Source organism: Dipodomys spectabilis, unplaced genomic scaffold (genome assembly GCF_019054845.1).
Source record: "Dipodomys spectabilis isolate Male_0828 unplaced genomic scaffold, ASM1905484v1 ptg000422l, whole genome shotgun sequence".
Lineage (NCBI taxonomy): Eukaryota > Metazoa > Chordata > Mammalia > Rodentia > Heteromyidae > Dipodomys > Dipodomys spectabilis.
Window position 1 is genome coordinate 3721909 of NW_024871099.1, and position 21046 is coordinate 3742954.

General features: G+C 47.3%; 1 protein-coding gene across 1 annotated transcript in view; it reads right to left on the reverse strand.

Annotated features, from left to right (window-relative positions):
• Positions 1 to 21046, reverse strand: part of Pepd (peptidase D) — a 90124-nt gene that overhangs the window by 39059 nt on the left and 30019 nt on the right. Inside the window, exon 9 of the mRNA XM_042667833.1 lies at positions 20307 to 20353. Within this exon, the coding sequence (XP_042523767.1) occupies positions 20307 to 20353 (47 nt within the window). The remainder of the gene's footprint in view (positions 1 to 20306; positions 20354 to 21046) is intronic.

Consider the following 21046-nt stretch of genomic DNA (forward strand, 5'->3'; position numbering starts at 1 on the left):
GTGTGGGAGAAGTGATTAATCTTTTTTCTCTACAAACTGTCTGGTTGCCAGCATTTTGTTATAGCAACAAAACCCAAACTAAGACAGAGCAGAGAAGTCAGAGGAGGAAGGTACTGTCAGGAAAGTTCTCTCTGCTCCAAAGTGGGAAAAGCACGACTACTGTCACCTCCATCTGCCCACAGTGATCACTCTGCAGGAAACATGCAGAAGCTAGCAGTGCTCCCAGGCACCCATTCTGCACCCTGGAAGAGCACATGGTGGCAGTCTGTCAGAGACATCATCCCACCCTGCTCTACCCATATCCTGGAAGCCTCCACAGCCTCATCATTGGGTCTGTGGTCAGCATTACCACAGCAGGACAGGCTCAGGCCCCAGCCAAGGAGGGACCAGTCTTTCCCTTAACTGGAAGAATGCCACGTGCCATACGACTGTGCCACGGGATAGGGCCACATGCCATGGGACAGGTGGAGGAGGCAGTGTCTGCTGGGCTGGCCCACCTGGGCTACAGCCCTGGACAAGGTGAGCACAGTACCCTGAATCATCCTGTCTCACCACAGGAATTCCTTTCAGAATTCCTTTTGGTCAGTTGTGGGGCTTGAAATCTAGGGCTGGGCCCTGTCCCTCAGCTCTTCAGCTCAAGGCAAGCACTCTACCACTTGAGCCACAGTGCCATTTCTGGTTTTCTGGTGGTTTATTGGAGATAAGAGTCTAACAGTCTTTCCTGCCCGGGCTGGCTTTGAATTGTGATCCTCAGATCTCAGCCTCTTGAGTAGCTAGGATTACAGGTGTGAGCCATTGGCGCCCAGCTCAGAATTCTTTTAAATGGTAACTTGTTTAAACTGCCAACATCAATTGCCTGGCAATTCCCTGCACGGATGGCTCTCTGCTTTGTCTCTGAGTCTGTCCACTTTTATTTGTCCCCAAGTGTATGGCAGGAACCAGTTATATCAATGAAGAAACACCTCTGGTTTTGTTTTTGTTTTTTTTTAAACAGCCACATGACATGCAAAGCTGCAGATGGATTTTCTGTCAGCAAACAGGGCGCCTAGAGGAGCCATTATTAACGGCCCCGGGAGACTCCTGAGCAGGCCTGGGAGATGATGCTCAGGATTCGGACTGGATTAAGGGGACACTGCCAGCACCAGACCTCTAGGTGTCATCAATAATGCTAAGACTCTAGACGGTGGTTGAACCCTCCACTGTCATAATCGCTTAGGTCGTGACATCTGATGTTTGAGCCCAATGACTAATCGCTTTCTCCATTGCTGAGTGCAGGAAGCCCATGGGAATAAATCCCATCCAGTCGCCCACCCAGGTGAGCAGGAGACAATGTCTCAGACAATGTATGGGTGGTGGAAGCGTCCAGACATGACTCACGCTGGTTTCCCAGGAAACACGGGACGTGTTCTCCTTATTGCCACTTCCTGTCAGGTAATCTTAACAGTTGGATGAAGCACTTGATTACCCATGGAGTCCGGTGCCCAGGCTGTGCCCAGCAGTAGCCATGTCACGGCAGAGCCAAAGACAGGCAAGGAAAAAAGAATACGGCGCCATTACTGGGTCAGACCTGTAATCCTAGCTACTCAGGAGGCTGCAATCTGAGGATCGTGGTTCAAACCCAGCCCAGGCGGATGAGAGATCTCCCATCTGCAGTGCAGCCTGGTCACGAGGTTGAATGGTTTGGAAAACCACCTGCTCCCACTATGTGTCACCTGGGACACAAGCTCAAAGCAATGGAACCAATTGATTGTGGCTTATAACCTTCAAAATCCTGAGCCAAAATATTATTTTTCTCTTTAGAAGCTGATTATCTCAGGTATCTGTTCCAGTTGTAGGAAGCTGACTGATACAAACCAGCCTACTCAAGTCCAACAGCCAATCACCTGGTTGTGCCCCTCATCTCTCTTCCTGACCTTCATTACTGCCATCTTTGTCAACATCGAATGCACTAAACTTCACTTGTTCACTTGATCACCTCCCCTTCCAGGTTCACAAATGGGTTTCTTGTGATTATAGGAAGGCTAAAAACATGACACACCGCAGGGCCCAGGAAGCCTGCCTGCCGTGGATGAGCAAAGCATCTGTCCACATGCTTTGGCCTCAAAGGGATCAGAGGGTGGTTGGGCAAACCCCCAATGGCCAAATCGAGAGCTTTTAGATGTGGACATTTGCAAATGTCATATTAGTGAATGCCGGCTAGTCCTGGTCTTGAAGCCATGGTAAGTCTGGTTTGAGCTATTCCTACTAGTCCAGAGAAATCATCCCAGCTCGCCAAGACTTTCTGAGATAGAAACAGGCCCTGGAATCGAACACCCTTCTGGTGAGGCTGGCCTCTGTCTGCCCACCTGGGAGGGATTGCCAAACACCCTGTTGCAACATCAACTTCATCTGCCAACCCAGAGATGTAGACCTGATCCCTCGATAAACCATTGGGCACGGTGACCACATCCCCAGGAAGGCCAGATACTGCACAGCCCTGGTGACAGCCACCTAAGCTTTGCCACTGTCTAGCCAGACTGAGACTCCGCTCCTTAATCCCGATGGTTTATTCAACACCCATCTGCCTGGCCCTGCCCTGGGCCCCTCTCTGCCCTGTCTACAACCTAGAACCTGAGGAGACTGGGCGCCTAGGACATGGATCACTCCTTCTGGTGACCTCTGACCCCTCCATAACTCTACTGATGACCTTTCTCCAGCCCAGCTCAGCCTCTGCTTGGCAACGATTGTCTTAAAGGGGCCACAGACAGAATCATGGCAGGGACTGGGATAGTGGCTCTTGGCTGAATGTAACCTTGACCTGGAGGATAGAGGGAGGGAGAGAGCTGGGCCTCCAGCCCCTTCTGTTTTGTGAGATAAATGAAGCCTTCTTTCTCAGCCAGTACTGACCAGATCCTCCCGATTCAATCATGATGCTCTTATGTCCTGAAAATTCACAATCTATCATGCACTTGTCCTTTTTTTTTCTTTCTTTTTTTTCTTTTTCTTTTTATCAGTCATGGGGCTTGAACTCAGGGCCTGGGCACAGTCCGTGAGCTCTAGTTCTACCATTTTGAGCCATAGCTCCATTTCCGGTTTTCTGGTGGTTAACTGGAGATAAGAGTCTCATGGACTTTCCTGCCCAGGGAGGCTTTGAACCATGATCCTCAGATCTCAGCCTCCTGAGTAGCTTGAATGACAGGTTCACACCTGTCACACCAGCACCCAGTTTTCTTTTTTTGGGGGGTGGGGAGGGGGGTCCGGTCATGGGGCCTGAACTCTGGGCCTGGGCGCTGTCCCTCAGCTCTTCAGCTCAAGGCTAGCGCTCTACCACTTGAGCCACAGTGCCACTTCTGGCTTTTTTCTTTTTGCTTATGTGGTGTTGGGGAATCGAACCCAGGGCCTCATGCATGCAAGGCAAGCGCTCTACCACTGAGCTACCTTCCCAGCTCTGTCTTTTTAATAAGTATGTTTAAAATCCAGACTTCTCCAAAGGCCACCATGCCTTACTGGTGCCCCTGCTGGGATAATGGTAACTGTCAGGCTGAAAGAAGCAGGTCCCCTTTTATCGGGCAGAGGTCCTCGAGGTCCCCGAGCAGCTGAACACAAGCTCTGTGGCCAACAACCAGATCTAAATCCTGGCTCCCCACTGGCCCACAGCATGATGGCAGACAAACTGCTCAGCGCTCCTTTGTTCCTCACTCATAAAGGAGCCTAAGAAACGTCAGCAGGTCACTTGGCGGATGAAATGGATCATAGCCCTCACTTAGCTGAAGATCCACGAAGGTCTACAGACCAGATGCTGCTGGCACGTGGTCAGGCCTCAGGCCGTGTGCACTGGGGCGGCTGGCCATTCCTTTGCCTCCCAGGTCTGCTAAGGGGCAGACCAGTGTCCAACACTCAGGAGGTGTTTAATAAATGCTTGCTGAATGGGCTCAAAGTGGAGTGGGGTGATGGAGTCGGGCAGGCGCAGCATGAGGGGTACATGTGTGGTACATGAGCTGGATCTCTGGAAGGTGCTCGCGTTCTCTCTCTCTCTCTCTCTCTCTCTCTCAAACAGCCAGGCCCTGACTAAAAGTGCAGAGCCAGGGCTCTGGGGATCTGCTGTCCCTGTCCAAATTAATGAGTCTTATAAAAGTCCAGCCTGAGGGCACAGCCTCTGTGGTTTGGTAGGATATAATGACCACTGTCAGCAGACCAGGCAAGCTGGCACCAGGACCAGCTTCCTTGGCAGGGGACAGGTCATGATCACTAAGACTGGGTCCATCCAGCCCAGCCCAGCCCAGCCCTACTTAGTGCTAGTAGGGCTCAGCTCCCACATCTACTTCCTCCTTTCTCTTCCCCTCGCCCCCTCCCCCCAGAGCCACAGGCTCAGCTGGTCATCTCGTACCCTGGATCTCTCCGAGGGGTGTCTCACTGGAGTATGTCTGCTGCACACTCCTCTCTGACCCACTGGGCCCCAGCCCCAGTGTCCCCATTGTGCCCTTCACGAGGTGGTTGCCCAGCATGTGACAGCTGCTCTTAGCCTTGTCTTGGCTTCAGCTCAAAGGTTACCTTCTTCTGGATGACAATCTATCATCTGCCTGCCTGCCTTTCTCCAATGTCAGCTACATGTCTGGAACTGGAGCCCCGCCCTGTAGAGTGTCCACAGGCCTGCAGGCCTGGGCCCATGCCAGGGGTGCACCCCAAACTCATACATGGAGCCCCCCAAACTAATACCTCACATCATGAAAGTATTTGGAGATGAGAGTTTTAAAGCTTTAAGGGCTGGGGGTGTGGCTCAAGTGGTGGAGTGCTTGCCTAGTGAACATGGCCCTGAATACAAATCCTAGTACCTCAAAATCATAATAATCGTAAGTATAACCATAATAATGAGGTGCTTCAAGCTGCAGCCTCTAGGCTGGGTCCTAATCCAACTGGGCTGGTGTCCCCAAGAGAGGAAATCTGAAGGCACAGGGAACATCAAGATGATCATGACAGGACACACAGAGTCAAGGCCAGTTGAGGGATAGTTGAGAAAACCTACCACACCCTGATCTTGGACCTCTAGCTTCCAGAAATGTGAGAAATGTATTTCTGTTGCATGTGAACTGCCCAACCCCAGCTATGGTATTTTGTTAAAGCAGCTAAGGCTTTAAACACCTATACACTAGGTTGTCAAGGAAGGAAGCTGTGGGCACCAACATCAGGCCTGTAGGCATGCCACTGGCTCATGCCTATAATCCTAGTTACTTAGGAGGCTGAGATCTGAGGATTGAGGTTCAAATTCAGCTTGGGCGGAAAAGTCTGTGAGACTCTAATTTCCAATGAACCACCAAAAAGCCAGAAGTGCTGTGGCTTAAGTCACTTGGAAGGTGAAATGATAGCACAACAGCCTTGAGCAAAAAAAGCAAAGGGACAGAATCAAGGCTTGAACAAGTCCTAATACTGGCACAAAAATAAGTTCTACCAGGAGCAAAGCCAAAACCTGACAAGAAGAGGGAAGCAGACCCCTAACCCACTTGTTCAGCTGGGGTTGTGCCCACCTTCCAAGGAAGAGCAGGTGGTCTAAGCTATCCAGACTGTGATTTGCACCTGTTAGAGATCGGTTTCTTTCCTCTTCAAAGCATTATAGATTGATCGCTAAGTCTTGCTGTAAATCAAAAGCAAGTCACTACTCATTACCTACTTGGAATTCCCCAGGTTCTTCCTGGGAAAACTATTTCTCAGCTGTTTGATCTCTAGGCTGCCGGCACTATCTCTAGGCACGCCACCCATCAGACACTTATTTTTTTTTTCCTTCTAGGCTCCTTTCTCAGTACCTAGATGAATTTCTACCTTTTTCCTGCTTTAAGAAGAGCTGCTGAGATAAATGATTCAAAGATTCGGGCTCAGGCTGAAAATATATGGACTGCAAAAGCTGATTCTGCATAAGTCAACCACTGGGGAGAAAAAGCAAAGATCAGTGCTGGCTGGATGTGCCCCAGTTACCCTGGCATCTGGATGCTCTCTCTGGGGGGAAGGGAGGGATGTTTTACCCATCGAACCATGATACCTGCCCCAGCTGCTGCTGTGCCAAGTATCTGATGCTCCTGAGGGCCAGGGAAGGTACCAGCTGCCTGTGGCTGACAGAGAGGAGGGTGTGTCCCAACTGTACACTGTGTACTGGAGGAGGAACTTCCCTGCAGCTGATATCACTTTTCTAAAGAATCCAGATGCCCATAAGAGCATAAGCCATGGTTGTGGGTGAGGGCCCACAGACAGAAGCCTCTTCCCCTGCTCGCTTGTGTTCCATGGGGTCAACCGCTCCCTGTCTCCGTAAACATCAACAAGCCCAGGAAGGGATCGAGTCCCACATCTGCTCTGATGAAACGGTAAGAAGGTAAAAGAGTGAAAACGACACCCGGCCAGGGTGGGATCTCTCAGCCATCCAACCATCTGCCCCATGTGTGCAGCGATGGAGTTAGATCTTTAGACCCCAGAGGTGCCACCATGCACCTGGACTGCCAGGGAAGAGACCACAGTGTTGCTGCTCAAAGTGGAGACATGGGGGCCACCCTGCCCCAGAGCCTAGACGCAGAGGCCAAATATCGCCACTTACAAACAAGGGGGCCCCAGAGTGCTGTGGCAATGTGCCTGGGGAGCTGGCACCCAGAAACAGAAGATGGCATCAGGGAAACACACAGCTGCACAGGACCAGAAGGGGACATGAGGCACACTGGAGCTCTACCTCAGGCATTTGGCTAATGTCTCCAGCCCCCTTTCCTGCAGTGTCCTTGTCACATTCTATCTGGTGCTAGGACACGGGGCGCTCGATAGAGACAGCAGCCACTTTGGGCTGGGCTGGATCATGCTAGTCCGGGTTAGTGTCATCACTAGGCATGGCTGGCAGCCATCAGCAGCTGGCTGCCCTGAATGTCCAAGTCTCTTCATCCTCCTGGAAGTGAGAGCCTCAAATCCTAGCTAAGCCAATCGATGTACCCAGCCTCTGGCCTGTGTGCCCGGACCAGGATGGTGGCATGTCCTTGAATAGCCTACACCATATCCACTCCATGCCAATGGGCTAAGGGTGGTAACACACAGCTGGACAGGACAGAGGTGTGCAGGCCTGGAAGGCCCTACAGCCCCGGGACACGAGGACTCTGTAGTTCGGACCTTTACACACTGGGGTGGGGGAGGAAATGCCCCGTGTTCCATCATAAATCACCTCCAGTTTCACAAGCCAGACGTGCCTGCTGGCAGATATGGAAATGCCTTGCAAAGTTCCCAGGTTAAACCCTTCATGACATCTGCAGATTCAGAGCTAGGAGGGAAAAAGACTCCTGGCCCAGAATAATTGCTCCCACAGGGAGCTTCTTTTTACACCCGGCCTGTAAAAGGTCTGGATGAAAATTTTTGAAAAACCGGCACCAAACCTAGATCATCATCATGGCTATCCCATCTGTTCCAGAAGCCACAGGGAAAAATTGCTCTTCTTCCTAAGAGGCGAGTCTCCTCATCAGGCACTACCAACCAAAGCCACTGCCATGCTGCCTTCCCAAGGCCGGGGCAGACAGGATACAGTCTTGCCAAATGGGCAATGGGTCCATCTGCCCTTCCTATCTACCAGGCATGATTTCCTGGAGCTCCAGGCAGGAGCACAGTTAAACAGGCACCAAACCTAAAACCTCCTTTATCAACCCTGTGCTCTAATTTTTCTTGAAATACATTACCCTTTTCACCTCTCTTTTCTTCTCTGTCTCTGTCAGTCATTGGGCTTTAACTCAGGGCCTGAGTACTATCCCTGAGCTCAAGCCTAGGGTTCTATCAATTCGAGCCACAGAACCACTTCTGGTTTTCTGGTGGTTAACTGGAGATAAGAGTCTTATAGGCATTCCTGGCCAGGCTGGCTTTGAACTTCAATACTCAGATCTCAGCCTCCTGAGCAGCTTGGATTACAGGCGTGACACCCCCTCTCCACTCCCCCCCCCCAGGCACTTGACTTTCCTCTCTCTTGATAGAGATACTGGCATTGGAAATCTTTCTCAGCTGACAGAGAATCAAGGCCTGGGTGTAATGCCAAGGGCCAGCCAACTGTTGTAGAGAGAATGCCTCTACAGGGCATGGCCTGGCCCACCCTGTGCTGCTCACAGCACACCCAGTCTTCAAGAGCCCACCTATAGCAACCCAAATCTTTCCCCCTCGTCTGTATCTGAGTGTTCCCAGCTGGGCTCTGCTCACCTTCCAATTCTCTTTGCTTGTTCTGTATGCTTAATGAGTGAATTCTAATATTACTGAAGGAGATTCTTTACTAGTAGTGTCTGTTTGGGGTCCTAAAAGCCTCTCTGCACCTGGACGATCAGGTATAAATCTTGCTCAAGATTTGGGACATTTTCTGCTAGTGTTTTATTTAATATGTTTTCTATGCCTTTATCGTATACATTTTTCCTTCCTCTACACTCATGATTCATAGTTTGGTCTTTTAATGGTATCCCAGAGGTCTTTCATATCCCCTTCATATTTTATTTAGCTTTACCTGAGTGTTCTAATTCATCTATCTACCTTGTGTTCATGCCCTGAAACTCTTTGTCTTCCAAGTTGACTCCTGGTGAGTCTTTAAAAAAAAAAAGAGGAAAACAGGGCACACAGACAAAAGATGGAGGAGGAGCCCAAGTCAGGAAAGGAGTCAAGCTACAAAATGCAAGCAGCAGCTGGGTGTGCATGGCCCAGGCCCTGAGTTCAAGCTCCAGGACTGGTGCAAACACACACACACACACACACACAAATAAAATGTGATTTTTTTTTTTTTTCCGGTCGTGGGGCGTGAACTCTGGGCCTGGGCGCTGTCCCTCAGCTCTTCAGCTCAAGGCTAGCGCTCTACTCTACCACTTTGAGCCATAGTGCCACTTCCAGCTTTTTTCTTTTTGCTTATGTGGTGCTGGGGAATCAAACCCAGGGCCTCAGGGATGCAAGGCAAGCGCTCTACCACTGAGCCACCTTCCCAGCCTGTGATTTTTTTTTTTAAATGGAAGCAGCAGAGCAAGTGTGGAGGTTACAGGACATTTCCCCAAGTGTTGAAGTGGGGGTTCTGGGGTTCTCTATAGAAGCCATGTCTGCACTAAAGATCCAGCAGATGACTTCACTTTGGCTGGCAGATATGTTGTATGGGAACCAAAGTTGTCTCGGGTGGCCTCAGATGGCCTTTACTACCCAATCACCTTCACTTTTGTGTCTAACTAACAGAAGAACTTCTCAGTGGACCACTAAGCTTAGCAGACCTCCAGCTTTTACCAGCCCTAAAGCTAAGAGTGTTACAAGATAACACCAGAGACCTTCAGAAGAGGTTTTCCTGTCTTGTTGCTTTTCCTAACCTCATGCCCCCGTCAGTATAATTGGAGATGATGACTGACTTAGAGTGTTCTCTGGTTCTATGACAAGTTCACGTGAAGGAGGAAATGTGTCATTCAGGATAACCTGAATCTCTGTTCCTGGCTCATGGGCACTCCTATTTGGCCCAGGATAAAAATATTTTTTCTTTGAAAACAGATTCACTATTTTACAACAGCAGGAGGAGAGACAGCAGCCCCCCTGAGCACCCAGAAGCTTCCAATGTGTGAGATCAGGAATTTCAAAGTAGGCCCTGAGGTGGAGACCAGTGTCGCTGTTCAGATGAAAGCTGCAGATCCTAGACAATTATGGGGTAGCCTTAGGCTCATCCTCATGGCTTCTAATTCTACTGGGCCTCCATGCTACCTTCCATGGCTGAGAAGGAAGCCACAGAGTGATGGGAAGTAGCACCAGTCCAGGGTGACATGACACACAACGATGCTGCAGGTCTCAGATAATGTAACTCACAGAGATGCATGCTTATCCTTGGAATGACTAGTGGGACGGCAGACAGGAAGCACAGAGCAAATGACACTGCTGAGTAGTGTGGTTATTGTGACCAGACCGGCCATACTGATATACCAGAGTCTGCAACTCCACACTCTACCCAGTTGTCAGAGTGGTTGTCTGACCAGTGACTAAGTCAGAACCCACGTAATCTGAACTGTGTGACCTGCCATACCCATCACACTGCCTACTGACTGAATGCCAGGCACTGGGGGCTCATACCTGTCATCCTAGCTGTTCAGGAGGCTGAGATTTGAGAATCAAGGTTCAAAGCCAGCCCGGGCAGGGAAGTCTGTGAGACTCCTATCACTAATTAACTACCAAAAAGCTGGAAATATAAAGTTGTGGTGGCTAAAGTGGTAGAGTACTAGCCTCAAGCACAAAAGCTCAGGAATAGCATCCACACTCTGAGTTCAAGCCCCAGTATTGGCACAAAAGAAACAAATACACACAATACATAAATTTATAAATGAATAATGCATACAAATATGAATACAAAAATAAATACATAAACATATAAATAATTAAAATCACCTCTCTTGATCTCAGAGCAAATGCATAAAAACTAGTGAGGAGGATAAGGCCTGGAAAAAAGAAAATATTCCTGCTTAACGTACTCCAGAATATACATTTTAAAATAAAAATTAAATACTTGCCAGGATCCCATAAAATACTGACAAAAAATATTTTCAAATAGGTCAAAAGAAGAAAAAAACCTCAAAAAAAAAAAAAATTTGGGGGGGGGGGGAGGTCCGGTTGTGGGGCCTGAACTCTAGGCCTGGGTGCTGTCCTTCAGCTCTTCAGCTCAAGGCTAGCGCTCTACCACTTGAGCCACAGTGCCACTTCCGGTTTTTTTCTTTTTGCTTATGTGGTGCTGAGGAGTCGAACTCAGGGCCTCAGGCATGGAAGTTAAGTGCTCTACCACTGAGCTACCTCCCCAGCCCCCCAAAAAAATGTTTTAAAAGGTGACATTTTCTAACTATAAATGGTGACAAAACCATTAACTAATAACAAAAAGTTAATCAAGAAAACAAAACAAAACAAATAACCCTAACCACATCAATCTGGAATGAACTGGTTCATTTCTTGGGTCAAAAAACAAATCAATCAAAACTTATTAGGAAATGGCCAAGATAGTATTCAAAAACAAATTAGCCAAAGAAAAATCCATTTCCTACTGGTGAAGAAAACATGAACACAGATTCATCTGAAGAAGTTTAAAGATGGATGTTCAAAACCAGCTCCAGGAGAGGAGGAGAAAGGACTTAATAATAACATTGGAAATCTATAAGTTAGACAAACTGAACAGCTGGAAAATAAATGTAAGAAGAGAGACCTTATGAAAAGATCAATAGACAGATAAAATGCATGCAATGCTAAGTAATAAAGAATACAAATTCCAATCAAAAAGGCCAAAAAGGAAACAAAACTAAAGATACATGAGATTCTTTTTTTCTGTCCTGGGTCTTGAACTCTGGGCCTGGGCACTGACCCTGAGCTTTTTTTGCTCAAGGCTAGTATTCTACTACTTTGAGCTACAATGCCACTTCCTGAGATTTTTTTTTTTAACGGAAGAGAATAAATTTTGGCATTTAAAAATCCTTGCTACAAATAAAAATTTTCTAGGAATGCACACTATTTTTTATCTTGATGCAGGTACTAGGGCTTAAACCCAGGGCCTATAGGCAACTGTCCCTTGGCTTTTCATTCAAGAGGGGAGCACTTGAGCCATAGCTCCACTTACAGCTTTTTGTTGGGATATGAGTCTCACAGACTTTCCTGCCCTGGCTTGTTTTTGAACTGAGATCCTCAGATCTCAGCCTCCTGACTAACTAGGATTACAGGTGTGAGCCACTGGTGCCGGCTGTATTGGTTCTAAAGAATGAGTTGGAATAACACAACTCTATAGAAAAATCTGAAAAACAAAGAACAACTGGGGAACAAAAAACATGGAGACCTTTCCAAAACATAATTCTAAAGATAGTAGAGAGAGCCTGTACAAAATGCCACTGAAAGAACAATAAATGTACATCGTCAGTCCTGCCTGTCCTGTGTTTTGTGTGTGTGTGGGGGTGTGGGGGTGTGTGTGTGGGGGGGTGTGTGGGTGGAGGGGGGGAGGGGGTGTGTTCACTGACTCTTCCCCATCATACCATGCTGTGTTATTGCCCAACCTCTTCTTAGATGAGGAAGCCAAGGTACCATGTTATCGATTTAACCAGGGTCACATGGCTGGTAAGTGGCAGAGCTGGGACCCAAATCCAGGATACTCATCTCTACAGATCGTGCTCTAATCGCTACATTACACTGACTTCCTTTTTTCAGTTTATTAAGATTGCAGTCTACCGAGACAAGTAGGGTGTGTGCCAGGATGCCACAATGGCTGTATGGCATAAAGTCTGGTCATCAGATTTACCTAAGGTACACACAGTGCCCAATCTAACACATTTCTCCATCAGGAGCATTGGCATTCATCGGAGAAATGGCTGCCCACGGGCTGGAGGAGGGACTAAACAAGATGAGTCTGGAGCAAGGAAACATTCCTTATCTCAGCTAATTTAAAAAGCCAGGCCTGATAAAAAAAAATAAATGCAAATCAAAACTACATTGAGATTCCACCTCATGCCAGTTAGAACAGCCATTATTAAGAAAACAAATAATAACAGATGCTGGCCAGAATGTGACCAAAAGGGAGCGTTACTACACTGTTGGTGGGAATGTAAACTGGTTCAACCACTTTGGAAAGCAGTATTGTAAGTTGCCCAAAAGACTAAACATAAGAGCTCTCCTATGACCCAGCAATCCCACTCTTGGGCATTTACAAATGATTACAAACAAGGCTACACTAAAGCTACCAATACAACCCTGTTTATTACAGCATTATTTACCATAGCTAAAATATGGAACCAACCCAGATGCCCCTCAGTAGGTGAATAGATCAAGAAAATGTGGTATATATGCACAGTGGAATTCTATGCTTCCATCAGAAAGAATGACATCATCCCATTTGTAAGGAAATGGAAAGACATGGAAAAAAAATCATATTAAGTGAAGTGAGCCAGACACAAAGAAACACAGGCTCCATGATTTCCCTCATCTGTAATAATTATGCCTAGGATATTTCTAGCAGAGGATCACAATAGCTAAATAGCTATGTATATATGACCACATAAAATGATGCTAATTGAAATGAACTCCACCAATGTGGAAACAAGAGGGTTTTTTTGTTATTGTTTGCTTGCTTGCTTGCTTCCTTCCTTCCTTATTGCCTTCCTTTTCTTTCTCTTTCTTTCTTTTTTTCTTTCTTTTTTCCCTTCCTTCCTTCCTTCCTTTCTCTTTCTTCTCTTTCTTTCTTTCTTTCTTTCTTTCTTTTCTTTCTTTCTTCTGTTTTTAACTGTCTTCCATTTTTTTCTCCTCTGGTTTATTCCCCATGATTTCGGTACCCTTTTTCTCGTATGTAAGTTTATCTGATTTGGGAAAGGCAAGGAAATCAAAAAACAGTGGGACAAAGGGTGAACCAATCCAACAGCAATACTCACTAGACACTAAGTTGGAAATGAACCTTACAACTTGGAGGGAGGGAATTTGAGGTGAGAGGAGGAAAAGCAGGAGAAAACGAGGGAGGAGGTAACACTGTTTGAAAAGAAATATACTCATTACCTTAGTCATGTAACTATAACCCCTCTGTACCTCACCTTTACAATAAAATAAAAAGCTGGGCCTGGTAGTGCATGCCTACCATCCCAACTACACAGGAAGCCTAAATAGGATCACAGTTCAGGTTGGCCAGGGCCAAAATCATGATCTTAGTTGAAAAGTAATTAAAGCAAAAAGGGGTAAAGATATGCCTCAAGTGCTAAGAGTACAGGCAAGTATAAGGCCCCAAGTTCAAACCCCAGTACCATCCTTCCCTACAAGAAGTCAAGGTTGTCATAAACAAAGTCTGAGTAAGTGTCACAGTCTACAGGTGCCTAGGAGACATGACAACTACGTAAATGTCTCCTGGACAGAACCCTGGAACAGAAATAGAGTGTTAAGTAAAAGCTAAGGAAGCCAAGGTAAAACCTGGGTTAGATAACAATCACATTCTGACAAATGTTCTACTACAATGATAACAACAGAACTGTGGGTGCAGGGTGTATCTTTACTACTTTTCTGTGATCTAAAGCTGTTCTAAAATAGTTTATTAATTGCTTAACACTGAGCCAAAAAAGCCAAGACAGATGTTAGAAAGACAGCTGATAAAATTCCACATCCTTTCCTGATAAAAATCTCCCAGCAAGCCAGGAAGAAAACACTACTTCCTTGAACTGATGATAAATATTTATCTGAAATTGGCAGAACCAGGTTAGTGGTGAAACACTGGAGACAATCTATAGGTACCTGCTTGTACCACTGTGGCTGGGGGGGGGGGGGGGGGGGGGGGGGGGGAGGGCGGAAAGCGGCAGGAGGGGGGGATCCTCCAGGGCCACTTCTCCGGCATGCCTGACTGTGGCTTTGTCCCTAAATCCCTAATTATTCCAGCATGGACAAGCTGCACATTTGCACAGAGTCCTCCTGTCTGCTTCCTTGACCAGCACTCTGACAGGACCTTGTTGTTTTTCCCAAAGGCAATATGAGCTATTATTCCTGTGCATGGATCCAGATGAGTAAAACCATCTTGGGTTGTAACCACCATCACTGGCCCCCTATTCCTGAGTAACTCTAACTTAGATTTCCCAAGTATTTTCTCAGCACACTATAAACAGGAAAAACTAGCCAGGCATAGGTGGTTCATACTATAATAAATACTAGCTACTCAGGAGGCCAAGATCTGAGGAACACAGTGTGAAGTCAATTTGGGTAGAAAAGTCTAGGAGACTCTTATCTCCAATTAAACAGCAAAAAGCCAGAAGTGGAGGTATGTGGCCCAAGTGTGGTGGAGTGCCAGCCTTAAACAGAAATGCTAAGGGAGACGGGCACTCATGGCTCAGGCCTAGCTACTCAGGAAGCTGAGATCTGAGGATCATGGTTTCAAGCCAGGCCAGGCAGGAAGATTCATGAGACTCCAATTAAGCACCCAGAAACTGAAAATAGAGCTGTGGTTCAGAGGTAGAGTGCTAGCCTTGAGCACAAAAGCTCAGGCACAGTGCCCAGGCCCTGAGGTCAAGCTCCACAATCAACAAAAAACCATAAGGGACAGCATCCAGGCTCTCAGTTCAAGCTCTAGTACTGATACAGAAAAACAACAAAGCAGGGCCTCATAGAGCACAGAATGGGGAGCCAAGTATGGACTCCACCTCCAAACAGCCCTTACTGTAAAGGTAAGAAGAAAGACCTGTCTGTTCAGCAAAAATGTGGCTGAAGTTTTACAACTTGATCCCTGGGTAAGATCCCCCACCTAGAGGCTTAGATGAAATGTGTGTGAGTGTGTGTGTGTGTGTGTGTGTCTGTACACACATGCTCTTGCTTAGCTTTTTTGCTCAAGACTGGTGCTCTACTACTTGAGTCACAGCTCCATTTCTAGCTTTTTGCTGCTTAATTGGAGATAAAAGTCTCATGGATTTGTCTGCTCAGGTTACTTTGAACCAGGATCTTAGATATCCTCCTGAGTAGCTAAGATTACAGGCATGAAGCACCAGCCCCTGACTGAATGGAATATGCATGTAGGGTATGGTATGGCAAGAGTGGATATGGGGACTGTCAAGAGAGGGTGTGTGTGTGTGTGTGTGTGTGTGTGTGTGTGTGTGTGTGTGTGTGTGTGTGTGTGTGTGTGTGTGTGTGTGTGTGTGTGTGTGTGTGAAAACCCACAACTGCTCCTCTCCCTCTCTCCGTCCCTGAAGATGAACAGGCACACTAAATACATAGGATGATCATGATCCCCTACATTTGTCCAAAGGGCAGAAAAAGCAATAAGACCTTAAATTAAAAAAAAAATCACAGCTGGGTAAATTCTTCACTAACAAAGGCCTAAAAGAAAGCAGAGGCTGGGAATGTGGCTTAGTGGTAGAGTGCTTGCCTAGTATGCATGAAGCCTTGGGTTTGATTCCTCATACCACACACACAGAAAAAGCCAGAAGTGGCACTGTGCCTCAAGTGGCCTTGAGCAAAAGAAGCTCAGGGACAGAGCCCAAGCCCTGATTTCAAGTGCTGTGACTGGAACACACACACACACACACACACACACACACACACACACACACACACACACACACACACACACACACACACACACACACACAGAGGATGTTCAAGACAGTTTTAGCTGGGTGCTAGCTACTCAGGAGGCTCAGATCTGAGAATCGTAATTCAAAGCAAGCTAGGGCAGGAAAGTCTGTGAAACTCTTATCTCCCCAATCAACCATCAAAAAGCTGTAAGTGAAGCTGTGACTCAAGTAGTAGAATACCAGCCTTGAGGGAAAAAGCTAAGGGACAGCACCCAGACCCAAAGTTCAAGCCCCATGACCAAGAACAAAAAAAAAAAAGAAAAGAAAGCAGAAAGTTGGGCGTTGGTGGCCCATGCCTATAATCCTAGCTACTGTGGAGGGTGAGATCTCAGATCACAGTTCCAGGCTAGCCAGGGTAGGAAAGTCAGTTAAGACTCTTATCTCCATCAACCACCAAAAAGCTGGAAGTGACTCAAGTGGTAGAATACTAGCCTTGAGGGAAAAAGCTAAGGGACAGTGCTCAGGCTCTGAGTTCAAATGCTAGTGTACACACACACACACACACACACACACACACACACTCACACACACACACACACACACACACACACACACACACACACACACACACACACACACACACACACAGGAGGCTGCTATGTGGGATGAGAGAACCCAGGAAAAAACAAAACCCAGGCCTTATCAAGGGTCTCCAGACTATTTGCTGAGGAAATTCCCACCCAAGCGACATGGAAAAGGCCATACAGACCCTATCACACCTCACAGAACCTGTCTTTTAAATGATTGTCACCTCCCCCTCCCAGCTGTCACCAAATGGACTCCACGTGGCCCATTTGCAGCCTGAAGGGAAGGAAAGCCTAATTCCAATTAAAGTCCCAAGCTGTCAAAAGCATCAAGTTATTAATCTCTTCATGGCAAATGTAACCAGGACCTGCTTACACAGCCAATTGAGCATGCTCTAAATTAGTGTTTGTAGGTAATTGATTCAGGTGCCAGCCCCATGCCAGCCAGCGACAAGCTGGTTACGCCACTAACATTAAATAATATGGGGCGGTTAAAACAGACTGCCTGATTGGGTCTGCAAGTCAGATGCTGTTAGAGCCTGAATTGCCCAGACATTAACGGCTTATTGGTTTAACACAATTTACTACACCTCAATTTCGGAACATGATTTTCATTTCCTCTGAAATCTCAACTTGCAGGCATAGCACAGAGGAGGTGTCGTCCAAATGTCATCAGCTGCCTTGCTCTTTTTTTAATAGGCCCTTAAGACTGTATCATAAATCTTTGATAATTAAGAGGGAAAAAAAATCAGGTGCACATGGTTCATGCCTGTCATCCTAGCTACTTAAGAGACAGAGAGAGAATTGTAGTTCAAAACCAGCCCCGGTGTACAAATCTGTGAGACTCTTATCTCCAACTAACCAACAAAACACTGAAGTGGAGCTGTGGTTCAAGTGGTAGAATGCCAGCCTTGAAGGAAAAAGTTAAGCAAGAATGCAAGCCCCTGACTTCAAGTCCCAGTACAGACACACACAGACATATAGACATACAGAGACACAGACACACAGAGACACATACACACACACACACTCACACACACACACACACAAACACACACACACACACACAGCTTAGAAGGGAGTCTCTGGCCAGCACCTCTGAGCTATCCTGGTGGTAAGCTAGTTTTCCATCCCTGCCTCCAGTCCTGATTCCTCCAGTTCCTGCCCTTCCACCCTCCACCCCCCTCCAGCATCTCTCTGTGGGGCTGGGATTATGGGGTACCTGGCATCTGTGCAGGGTGCCATCAGCACAGATAATAGCTCACCTTACCCCCTGTGATCTGCACAGCATTCTGGCTGCCCTGGGCCAATCCAGCCAGGGTTCAAAGGGCCCTGCTCCCCCTTGTAACTAACACTGCCTGCTTTTGAAGACTTTTGTTCCCACCTAGTTAAGAGTTCTGAAGGTCTCAGTGGCACTGAGCATGATTTAAAGAAAAAAAAAAAGAGAGCAGGACCATTTCCCTCCTCCATCCATCCATGGAACCAGCCCCCTCATATATCCTAACACAAGCTGTGGGTCAGACACTGTGGACAGATGAGACCCAGCTCCAGCTCTGGAGAAGCTGTCTCTAGGCTCCTGTGGATTCAGACTATGTCATGTTCCACACAGCAAACCAGACAGTGACAGAAGGCCATGCCCTCCACTGAGGCAATCAGCCCACCTCCAGGCTACAGATGCTTCCAAAGGTTGGGGCAGGCCCTCTTCAAATCCAGCCAGTATGGGTATGCCAAGATGTGGAGACATCTGGGGATAGCCCTCTTCCCACCACCTTAGGGTCTTATAAGGAATTACACCCTCTGGTCCTTCCCTTCCCCTTTAGGAACAATCGTGGGTCTTACTAGATCTTCCATTATGGGCCACAGGTGAGCATGGCAAACAGCCAGTACCAAACAGGGCTTCAGGGTCCGGCCCAGAGTCCACGGGACCCTGTCCACAGGCTGCAGCAGGTTTGGCTGGAGATTCAGGATGGAGGATGGCTCAAAGCCCCTCACAGGAGCTGACTCCAGAGCGGAACCCCCATAGCACAGGGTACAAGGCTGCAGCATACGCAGAAGGCAGGGCCCCATGCTGAGACAAACTATTTTTGTTGCAATTTCTTGCTTATTTTTATGTGGGGAATTATTTATGGGTCACTATGAGTCCTCCACTGAGGACAGGTTTCTGGGGCAGTGGCAATCTGAGGGACTCTCTGCCCAGCCCATCTTTTCCAGAAGTGGTCCCATAGCACTATTACCTAATCGCAGATTCTCAAGGGGGGCCGTGATCCTGCATACTCCTCCCCCCATCCTCAGTGTGACAGAGCTGGGAATCTAATGGACACTTGTTATGTCCCACCCTCACTCCCCACCCCCATAGCCACAATAGCCAGAGCAAAGCCATTTTAATGTCTTACAGCCAGAATAAGAGAAAACCACAGAGGCTCGCTGGGTTAACCATGACCAAAGTCATAGCCACAGGGAATGAAGGGGTGCACGCTGGCTACTGCAGTCCAACCTAGGCCTCAGCCTTGCCCTCCCTCACTGACACAGTAGGCAGGCCAGAGGGAAGGCATACTAATCCTTTTCCTGTTACTGTAACCAAGTACCCAAGGCAGGTTACTTTATAAAAGGAAAAAAGGAGATTATCACAGCTCAGTTTTGGAGGTAACAGGCCGAGGTCAGACAGCTCATTGGCTTGGCCTTGAGAAACCCAATGGTGGATGGCATTATGGCAGAACACAGGTTGAAAAAAAGAGATCACAACACTAGACAAGAAATCAGAATGCTGGCAAGGCCCAGGCTTGCTCTTTTTATAACAACCCTCACTCAAAAGAAACTAACTCAGGATCTCACAAGAACTACCTTAAACCCAGAGGTCAGGTGTGCCAATGACTCAATGACCTCCCATTAAGCCCCACCCCTTAAAGGGCCCACTGCCACTCACACAGACACACTGAAGACCAACCTTCCAACACTTGAGCTTTAGAAGGACAAGCCACATGCTAGCCAAGGCAGATGGCAGATGGCATTGTGCAACCAGCCCCCAGCTCTGCACAGAGTGGCCTGAAGAAGCCTAGGGTAGACATAGACCCTACAAGGTGCGAAAGGACTAACAGAAATCAAGTTCTCATGAGGCCAGGGGGCAGAGTCACTGGTAGGGGACCCAGGACAAGTATGAGTGACCGACAGCAACAAACCAATGCCTGGGTCCCAGAGTGAGGATAAGCTGGCTAGCCACATATACCACAGTCAGGTGACACCCGGCATGCTGACTGGCTGCAGGCCTAATTGGAGCCAAAGGCTGGGGGAGCCCTGCAGTGCACTTTATGAGCCACTTAACCATCCCTCGCCCCAGCCCTCCCAGCTCACAGACACAATGACAATGTTTACACATAAAAATGGCAAGCTGTTTTACTAGTGGCTTTCAAGACTTCACAATAGCTGCTATTTGGTAAAGTTTCCTACAGATTACAGAAACAAAAGTCCAAGAGTGGAATGATGGGGCACTAAAACCACTCTGAAAAGTAATCAAAGACCAGTACCATCCAACATTCTGCCAAGAGCCGGGGAAGGGGGGCCACCGTCAGGAGAAAAAATCCTATCTGCCCAAGATCCCAAGGCTGGCTTGTAATCCCCACTCCATCAGGACTCAGTATAGCACAGGCTCATCTGATACTTGCTCAGAGAACATAAATTACTGGAGGGCAAGGAGGGAGGGAGTTGGTGATGGTATTTTTACATTTTAATCTTTACTCAGAGAGAAACAGCTTACCTTTCCATCTCATATTCTTTCATTCCCACTTTCACCGCTTTCATTACCTGGAGGATAGATATTAAGTAAAGATGTTTGTATTAAGCAGCTAAGCAGCATGGCCTTATAAATAATGTATAGCAATTTCTCAAAAGAAGCTCTTCTTGCTAGGAGCCAGTGGTTTCACATCTGTAATCTTTACTACTCAGGAGGCTGAGATCAGAGAATCAAGGTTCGAAACAAGCCTGGGCAAGAAAAGACTTATCTATGAAACGCTTATCTACAATTAAGTAGCAAAAAGCAGGAAGTGGAAGTGTGGCTCAAGTGGTAGAGCACCAGTCTAAATGAAAAAGCAAAGTGAAAGCATGAGGCCCTGAGTTGAAGCCCAATGAAAGAAAGAAAGAAAAAGAGAAAGAAGGAAAGAAAGAAAAAGGAGGGCAGGCAAGGCAAAGCAGGCAGGCAGGCAGGCAATGTGGCTTAGGTAGAGTGCTTGCCTATCGTTTGTGAAACCCCAGGTTTGAGTCCTTAGTACCACACAAAAAGAAAAAGCCAGAAATGGAGCTGTGGCACTGTGGTAGACAGTTAGCCTTAAGCAAAAGAAGCTTAGGGACAGCACCAAGGCCCTGAGTTCAAGCCCCAGGACTGGCAAAAAAAAAAAAAAAAGGAAGGAAGGAAAAGAAGAAAAAGAAAGGGAGAGAAAGCATGCAATCTATAAGGACTATCTCTGTTTAACTCAGAAAAGAAACAAAATGAATTTTTAC